The 9,165-nt window shown below is 43.1% G+C and overlaps 1 protein-coding gene across 1 annotated transcript; it reads left to right on the forward strand.

The window, feature by feature from the left end:
* Positions 1-902: 902 nt before the first annotated feature.
* Positions 903-7,720, forward strand: LOC136428075 (ATP synthase subunit alpha, mitochondrial-like). The gene is made up of 12 exons (XM_066417344.1): positions 903-1,083; positions 2,042-2,120; positions 2,432-2,601; positions 3,076-3,249; positions 3,663-3,829; positions 4,212-4,360; positions 4,812-4,963; positions 5,237-5,461; positions 5,827-5,934; positions 6,287-6,431; positions 6,819-6,916; positions 7,332-7,720. The coding sequence occupies exons 1-12, from the start codon at positions 1,024-1,026 to the stop codon at positions 7,461-7,463; spliced, it is 1,659 nt and encodes a 552-aa protein (XP_066273441.1). The 5' UTR covers positions 903-1,023; the 3' UTR covers positions 7,464-7,720.
* Positions 7,721-9,165: the final 1,445 nt, after the last annotated feature.

Raw genomic sequence — 9,165 nt, forward strand, 5'->3', positions numbered from 1 at the left:
TTTTTCTTCTTATTGCTATGCGGGCAGCAACAAAAAAAATGTAATAGTAAAACTGTAACTTGAAAAAGTAAAGAGCCGGAAGGAGTCTGCAACGGAGGCTAGGCCATGGTGGCACTTATCACTAGGAAAGTAAATGTTATATATGATGTAACTTAAGATGATACATTTGTAGCATCAGCCTGGATCAGATTACAAAACAGCACCAATTACCTACAGCCAGTCTAGCCCATGATCACATCTCCAAACATACTACCCGCGATACAATGATTAACAGCGACCTATGCAACAAGGTCCCGGGAGGATCTAAAGTCTAAGATGAGGTTGGGTTTCCCTCAAAAATATGGAGGTGAACGTGAAAAAAAGCCTGTGTACATGTCCAGTTAACTCCTGTCAAATCATCAGTTTCCCTATTGGCCAATTTCTACTAACGTTAGTATCTCAGCACAGCCCCAAAACGCTGAGAGTCTGGTGAACGAGTGGATTCAGTGCCATCATTTTTTAGCTTTAATCCGCTCTCTCAGTCGCTCCCGTAGCTCTCTCTGTCGCTTCTGTAGCCTGGAGCGACCGAGAGAGCTGAGTAAATCTACTCTCCAAGCAGGGCATGGGTTTCGGCTGGTTTTTGACGTGTTTTTAGGCGTTTTTGTTCGGCTTTCTACTTTGTCATCTTTTTTTTTTTGTCTCGCCAACCCAAGACAAACAAAAAGAGATGACAAAGTAGAAAGCCCGACAAAAACGCCTAAAACACGTCAAAAACCAGCCGAAACCCATGCTCTGCTTGGAGAGTAGAGTAAATCACCTAGGATCACATACTACGGATCACTACGGGCTTCGAGTGGACAGCTGCACTCGTTTTCCTCTTTGCAGTTTTGAATATTACCGCTAGACGTCGCTGTTACCGTCTCCTCTTCCAATCAGCTGACGACGGGTTTCCAAGTTTGCCCGTGCAGGGGTCAGGTGTCCGCCATTTTCTTTCGAGCCGGGAAGGACATTCGAAGAAGGGCATCTCCCGACTTGGTCATCAAAATGCTCTCCGCACGCTTCACGGCAGCTCTTGCCAGGACCGTAACCCGACATGCAGTCAAAGTAAGAGCACAGAGGATTACTTCGACGCTTACTTGTGGTTGTGAATCGTGGAAAACGCTCGAAAAAGGGTGGATTAACGCCCGGCACGTTGATCGATATGTGCACTGGCAGTGTGCATGTACTTGCTTTGGCATGGCCATGTCACCGTTAACCGTTCAATTGTTGGCATTTCCCAAGTCACCCTCGATCTTTGAGTGTCAACTGATATCTGTACAACAATGTAAAATGGGTATTAGTTGATATTTTAGTGCAATATCAGCTTGCGCCGGTGATGCTATGGTCTCTTCTCTTTCTGTGACCTTTGCAGCTTCAGGGAGATAAGAGGGGGAGGGGGGCCGTTTTCGAACACAACGCGTCCACGTTGAATACAAATGTAGTTTTCGACGTTTGTCAGCACGTTACAATCAGCAGGACCTTTGGAATTCAGGCATCTGTGTGGGAAAGATAGATCCGGCGTTGAAAAGTGTCGTTTTGAACAGTCTGAAGGGCATGGATTATCGTCCTTCAGACTGCCCCCCTCCCCAATAGAAGCAGATCAAATTCACCTGTTAAAATCTGACTCCTATGAGACTAAGGGTAATCGACAATTTGATTCAGAATGGTTAAGTGCAGGCTTCTGCTGGTGTACAGCGCTCTCACAACATTTTCTGTGCTGCTCCAACTCTTGAGTATCCAGAGTTAACATGAATGTTGTACTTGAAAAAGACACAAATTATGGATTGCTTGGATACCTTGAACAATCTAAGACTCCCTTAATTTGTTTCCTTTATCTTGCTCTTGGCTTTTGTCGTAGGGGGCCATTGTACTATTTGTAGGTGTCTTTCAGCAGGTGACCTTTATATTGGCAGAAAGGTCAACAAGTCAAATCACAACCACCTTCAACCAATACAATTATGTCATAGTAGTACCACAGGTGCACCATTATTGTGCTAATTTTTCTTTCTGTTCTGTTCTACAGCAGGCATGTCGGGGTGCACCTGCTGCAGCTGTTCACTGCCGGCACCTAAACACGTCACCACGGGTCAGTGCTGCTGGAGGTACGACTGTCACTAAAACATAGTCATGTTGACGTGTTAAGTGTACAACTTAGAAGCACATGTCATCAGTAAGACACATATAGACAGCCATTAGAAATTTTATTGAATTTGAAGGGATAACTATTTTGTATGGTAATTTTGCAGTAGGGAGAAAATGTGGTGTTTGCGGTGGTTTTATTTTACAGTTTAAACAACATGGTTTAAAGATCAGGGTGAACAGGTTACCACGCACATTTATCCTCCGCAAATGTTACTACATTTACAGTAGATGACACAGGTTTTAAGCGTACGTGATGTTGTTACTCCTGAAGGTACTGCGGAGGTCTCCTCCATTCTGGAAGAACGTATCCTCGGTGCTGCGCCCAAATCTGACCTGGAGGAAACCGGACGCGTGCTGTCCATCGGTGACGGTATCGCCCGTGTTTACGGTCTCAAGAACATCCAGGCTGAGGAGATGGTAGAGTTCTCCAGTGGCCTGAAGGTAAACATCTACTGCACTCTGCTTTGGCCTTCTTCAAATGTCAGATTATATATCTAGTGATGAAACAGGGCTGTCTCAGGCCATAAAAAATTTCTGCCTCACTCATTGTTTGGGAGCCCATATTGATTTTTGTCGTCAAACCCTGCCAATTTAAGCTTACGAAAATACATTTTCATCAGTTTCAGATTTTTTGGACAGATGGGGTGAAATTGTTGTCCATCCCAACAAAGAAATTTCTGTCCCGGGACGGAGGGGGCGGGTCTTAGAGACGGTCCTTTGATGAAGAAAATACAAATATGGGCAGCTTTATTTTGAATTTAGAGCTGTTCTTTGAGCAAGTCAAATATGCGTTATGTTATGATTATAATCTATTTTTTATAAGCTATTACAGGCTATCTTTTGGCAATCCCTTGAAAAAGTAGAAGAATTACTTGTCTTTGTTGTAATTTTTCCTTCCTTCCTCGTCACCAATAGGGTATGGCCCTGAACTTGGAGCCTGACAACGTCGGTATCGTGGTGTTCGGTAATGACAAGTTGATCAAGGAGGGTGACATCGTGAAGCGGACCGGTGCTATCGTGGACGTGCCTGTAGGAGAGGATATCCTGGGCAGGGTTGTGGACGCCCTGGGAGAGCCCATTGATGGAAAGGTAATTCCCTTGTTGTTCATGTTGTTAGATTGTAGCCCAATCTCTTATTTAGTGTAGAGCAGCCCAGGGAAGAAGGGAGTAAGATCATTTTGTTAGTGTATGGTCAATGATTTGGTTCTTGAGCATCCTGAGATATGAGTTGATGACGAAGGTTGTTGGGAACTGAGATCAGGTGGTTTGTATTCTTCTTCATGTCTACTATCAAATTTACACTAACATGTAGTCTATACTTCCTCAGGGGATTTGAACAGGTTACAGTGATTTTTGGAGAAATATCTCATTTGCCAAAAGTTTCCATGTCTGTGTTCTATTGGACAATGATACTCGCACTACCGCCAGTACATAAGTTAGAATACGTACTTCACTTTTACTTCAACTGTTGTCTTACATGAAGTTTGTGTCTTGTTTGACAGGGACCCCTCGTGTCTAAGGAACGCCGACGTGTGGGTCTGAAGGCCCCAGGTATCATCCCGCGTATCTCTGTGAAGGAGCCCATGTTGACGGGAATCAAGGCTGTGGACAGTCTGGTGCCCATCGGCCGTGGTCAGCGTGAGCTGATCATTGGTGACAGGCAGACTGGGTAGGTTTGTCAATGCAGTGGGAGCTCATACTCTTCACACTTCCACACATGTGCATTTGTAGCTTCCCAGAGTAGTTTTTGCATGTAGACTCTTGATATGGTATACTGAGAGTTTCACTTGCTGTTGCCGATCACATATTCAGGTTGGAAATTAGCCCCTTCGGTGTGGGTTACTCTTAGTCTAAGCTGGTCTCTTTATGTGCCTGTCAGTTTGCTAATACTATCTATAGTGTGATTATTTTGACGTTTTAAATGCTGTCAATGTTGTCTCATAGTTGTTGATTTCTTTTTATAAGCTTTCAATCAAGAATATCCTGCTTCCTAAAGAAAGAATCGTTGAATACATTAGATGAAACTTACATGACATTTGTGCCCCATGTAGGAAAACTGCTCTTGCCATCGACACCATCATCAACCAGAAGGGCTTCAACGATGCTCAGGATGAGAAGAAGAAGCTGTACTGTATCTATGTTGCCATCGGACAGAAGAGGTCCACTGTGGCCCAGCTGGTCAAGAGACTAACTGATGCCGGTGAGTCTAAGACTGTCATTACACACAGAGCAGGAAAAGCAATTAGATGACTAGTCTGCAATGACTTGATCAGCAGTAATATGCAGTGTTCCCGTAATCATTGCACGATTTTGAGATCAGATGATATTTGCAGGCCATGGAGCCTCGTCCTTTGCAATGGTGTAGATTTTCAGGTGAAAAATATGCTTGAGTGACGATTTTTAAAGTCAGCAACCTTCTGCACAATCAACAAATACAGCCAGAGCTCTTTGACTTGTATGACACATGCTTAATGCATGTATGTGATATGTAGAGTACTAGAAATCAAACAGAGTTCTGTTGACCTCAATAAGAACTCATCCGTGTTAAAGTACAACTTTAATCAGAGATACTGTTGTATTCCCCTAAGCCACTTATAGTTACTTTGTTCCAAGCCTTGATTTTAACTCTTCCCCCCCTTCCTGTTCCACAGATGCCATGAGGTACACGATCGTGGTGAGTGCCACAGCCTCTGATGCCGCTCCCCTGCAGTACCTGGCCCCCTACTCCGGCTGCTCTATGGGAGAGTTTTTCCGGGACAACGGCAAGCATGCTCTCATCATCTACGATGACTTGTCCAAGCAGGTAAAACCTACAGTTGATGAGCTTGTTTGACCCTTTTTTTAAATTGTAATTTAGATAATCTGTTTACAGTACACTATTTACTTCACTCTTTTTTCTCTGTTTTTAAATGTATATCCAACATATATCCTGTAGCAGGCTAGCATAAGGTGTATATGCGGATATGTTTGTACAAGAAAATTTGCAGTCTTTAGAACAGGTTGTCAGGACAAATTGAATAAGTAACCATGAAAAAGCATGGAATACTTGTGAATAAAATTGTTTCTACTGTTGCAGGCCGTCGCCTACCGTCAGATGTCCCTGCTGCTGCGTCGTCCCCCCGGCCGCGAGGCCTACCCCGGAGACGTGTTCTACCTCCACTCCCGTCTGCTGGAACGTGCCGCCAAGATGAACGACTCGTACGGAGGTGGTTCCCTGACCGCCCTGCCCGTGATCGAGACCCAGGCCGGTGATGTGTCCGCGTACATCCCAACTAACGTGATCTCCATCACTGATGGACAGGTGAAGAAATATCCGCTATGTTTCTGTGCTGGCTATGCATGTTCACCTATTCGGCCATGCCAGTGTAGATAAAGGTTTTGCTTGCTGTGGTGAAACCCAAGAAATATGATGCTCAGCAGTTGGCTGGCTTTACTACTTTTTACAATGTCAAAAATGTAATCAAAGTTTCACAAAATGTCACAAAATTATCATGTATACTTATATCTGGAGTAACAATGTGTATATTCATTGTTTTATTGCTCCAAGTAGTGTTGGATGATGTCATATTTTCATTCTGACCATTTTTGAGATCCTTGATACTCAACTGAACTTGAAAAGGCGGTACTAGTAGTATATTCAGCAAAAGTGATATTCTCCACCCCTAGATTTTCCTGGAGACGGAGCTGTTCTACAAGGGTATCCGTCCTGCCATCAACGTGGGTCTGTCTGTGAGCAGAGTGGGATCAGCTGCCCAGACCAAGGCCATGAAACAGGTGGGAGCTTGGGCTGTTCAGCAATGTACTGTCTGTAAAGAGATACAGTAGTATCACAAGATGTTGAAAAGGACATTTCGAACTTATGTTTTAGTTTCGCTTGCAAACAATACAAATTGAGACTAATGTAAAATATTGAATTTTATGAAGTTTTTTGTTATTATTTTCCCTCGACCACACAGTACTATGAAGTCTATAAGCCATACTTAAAACTCATCAGGCCAGTAAGTTGATGCACAAGCTACAGCACAAGCCCAAAATGTTGTTTTTTTCAGACATGAAATTCTGTTAGTATAAGATATTGGTAATCCTTGATTTGTGAGCTATAACAGTGAGTGTGTTTGCCTTGTAGGTGTCTGGGTCCATGAAGCTGGAGTTGGCCCAGTACCGTGAGGTGGCTGCCTTCGCCCAGTTCGGTTCTGACTTGGACGCCTCCACACAGGCTCTACTGAGCAGAGGTGTACGTCTGACAGAGCTGCTGAAACAGGGCCAGTATGGTGAGACAGTCTGGACTTTTCTGTAGGAAGGGATAAGTTTTGCTGTATCTGATAGAATTGTTGTGTACAATCTATTCATATGTATTGATACAAATTTACAAATAAAGACTTGCCATTGATAACAAATGTTGGTCCACAAAGTTTACAAACAGGAGTTTACAGACCCTGTGGAAGACCCCCAAAATTGGAAAGACCAAATCATAAATGACAGGACTAATTTTAAACGCAGTAGAAGCTATGGCTCGTAACAGGAGCAAGGGGCCAATCACTAGCCTTGGCAGTCGTAACTCAAGGGACAAACAGCAATCGAACGCTACATAGGCTAATCCAGTTTTCTTTTCAAAACTTACCGTCTTTACCTTCTTGTTCTCTCTCTCCCCACCCCAGTCCCCATGGCTATTGAGGAGCAGGTAGCAGTCATCTATGCTGGTGTCAGAGGTCACCTGGACAAGGTGGACCCCGTCAAGATCACCAAATTCGAAAGGGTCAGTTCTGATTGGTGACCTTTTCAGTTGTTCCACTGTCATTGTGCTGTAAATGCATTGAAGTTTGCGGTGATTTAATTTCCGGTTAGGGAGAATATGGAATGTTCCCGGTGGTTTTTAGTTCGAGGTTAGGTTGTAGGCAGGCAGGCAGAAAACAGAACAATCATATTTGCAGTGGTTTTGCAGTGAAGAGCTTACATTAAACCACACAGACTTAAATGCATTTACAGTATTTTGAATTGGGGAAATACAAAGTCGGCAGCTTGCATATTCAGTTCTTTGTTCTTCTGTTATGAGGTCTATTTTGTATCACTACAGCTATTTTCAAGACATTTACATGTACGTTACTCTTGGGTTATTTCTCCCCATGCAACAAGTTCAGTTATTGATGTTTCCTTTCTTGTCGTTTTCACAGCTGTTCGTCCAACACATTCGGTCCAGCCACACCGACACGCTAGCAACCATCCGTACCGAAGGCAAGCTCTCCGATGACACTGATGCGAAGCTCAAGACCATCGTCACAAACTTCCTAGCCACCTTCGAGTAACTTTCTCTCACACTGTGTGTAAATCTCGTTACAGAATTTAAGATTACAAAATATGAAGAAGCTAGTTCACACAACATCAACTGTTGGTAAGGGTTTGTACCCTGGCATACTTGAAGAGACGGCCGTTGGATCTAATCTCATTCAAATGTTTAACACGCTTTATATACAGAGAGGCCTAAGAAAGGAACACATCTACATGTGTAATGTATGGAATCCAAATGTTTTATGAAATAAACTCTGGGCCATAGCGACGTGAACATGTTTTCAGCTTGTTTTTTGTTTCAAGTATTGACATAGTCTACAGAAAGGAGAAAGTTTCTCAAATTTGAATAAGATTCATTCTTTTCAGTGGAGGTATGGGGTTTGTATTGCAACTGTAAGGGATATTGGCAATATCGTTTTTCACACTTGCAGAAGGCGATGGATTCACGGAATGGTTGGCACATGTCATCCTTGGTTTCTCACAGTTCTGTTTCATATCAGCCCTCCGTAGAATAGATGTCTCAAATGTAGCATGTAGGTGGATTACTGAGGTTATTTACCTTGTCACAGGTAGTAGGTTATTGAAGGTGCCCCTGTTTATTTTAAGGTGGGTCCTTAGGCTGTTCAGAGAAAGTAAGTTACACAAACAACTAGCATCCAGCTATGTGCCACTTTTGGCAATGCCTTTAAAGTTACTTACGGATCAAAGTTAGTGCTTGCACCTGCCAAGCATATCAGCCTGCACAGATCAGCTCACCAGCCTTCTAGCAACAAAAGGTGATCACAAAAACTAGCCTGTTTTCAAGTCTAGTGGTTGCCTGTGGGCTACATGTACAGTAAGTGCTACAAATACACAGATCACTAATGGTCTCTATGTTGAAAATGTGCACGAAGTAGTGGCCTTAGTTTGGAATTTGCTTGCCTTGATTATTTACCAAAACCTTGTTAAACTTTTCCCTCCTTTCTGCAGCCATTTCAAACTTGGTGCCAACAGGCTTATGTTGAGGGAGTTCAAATGCACCCAAAACCAAATTAGTTTTTTATACTCCAGGGTCAAACTATTAAGTGTATTACAAATTGTCGTACGGATTTTGAGTGCACTGCATCTGTCTCCACCTTATTTTGTGTGTGGATAACCTGTCATGCTCTTTTACTCTGCTAGGTGGTGTGGTTGTGCTGGCCCTCTTGGTAGTGTTGCACTAAATTATTTCCTACACACTACAGCTGAACACACTCACCCTGACAGCTTTGTAGTAATGTGCCTCAATCATAGCACATTTTAACAGTAGGATCCCCACAGAATTGAAACTTGGCCCTTGGAAAGGAACTGATTCAGGGCAAAAGCAGGTTCAAGTTGGTATTCTCCCCTGCATGAAAGCTTCTGATTGTCCCTAATTGCACACACTTGAATTGAACAGTGGAGTGTCACTCAGCTGCTATTTTGGGCCGAGTTCACTGGGTAATGTCAAGTCTCCTTCATTTAGAGGCAGTTCCAAATAATTCCATTGTTTCCTCTGGTCCATTTCTTTCGTATTGAAATGATCAAAAGAAAGACAAAGAGGTGATGAGTCACTGTTTGCTATTGTCAATATGTTTGTCAGAAATATTCCTTGAAGGGACTGCACCCCCAGAACCTTTTGAAGCTATGGTTTAGCTTTGGCAGTTTTAACCCTCCAAAACAAATTCTACAGGGAACTGTAGGAATTACAAAATTGGTAGG

The sequence above is a fragment of the Branchiostoma lanceolatum genome, chromosome 2, assembly GCF_035083965.1.
Source record: "Branchiostoma lanceolatum isolate klBraLanc5 chromosome 2, klBraLanc5.hap2, whole genome shotgun sequence".
Lineage (NCBI taxonomy): Eukaryota > Metazoa > Chordata > Leptocardii > Amphioxiformes > Branchiostomatidae > Branchiostoma > Branchiostoma lanceolatum.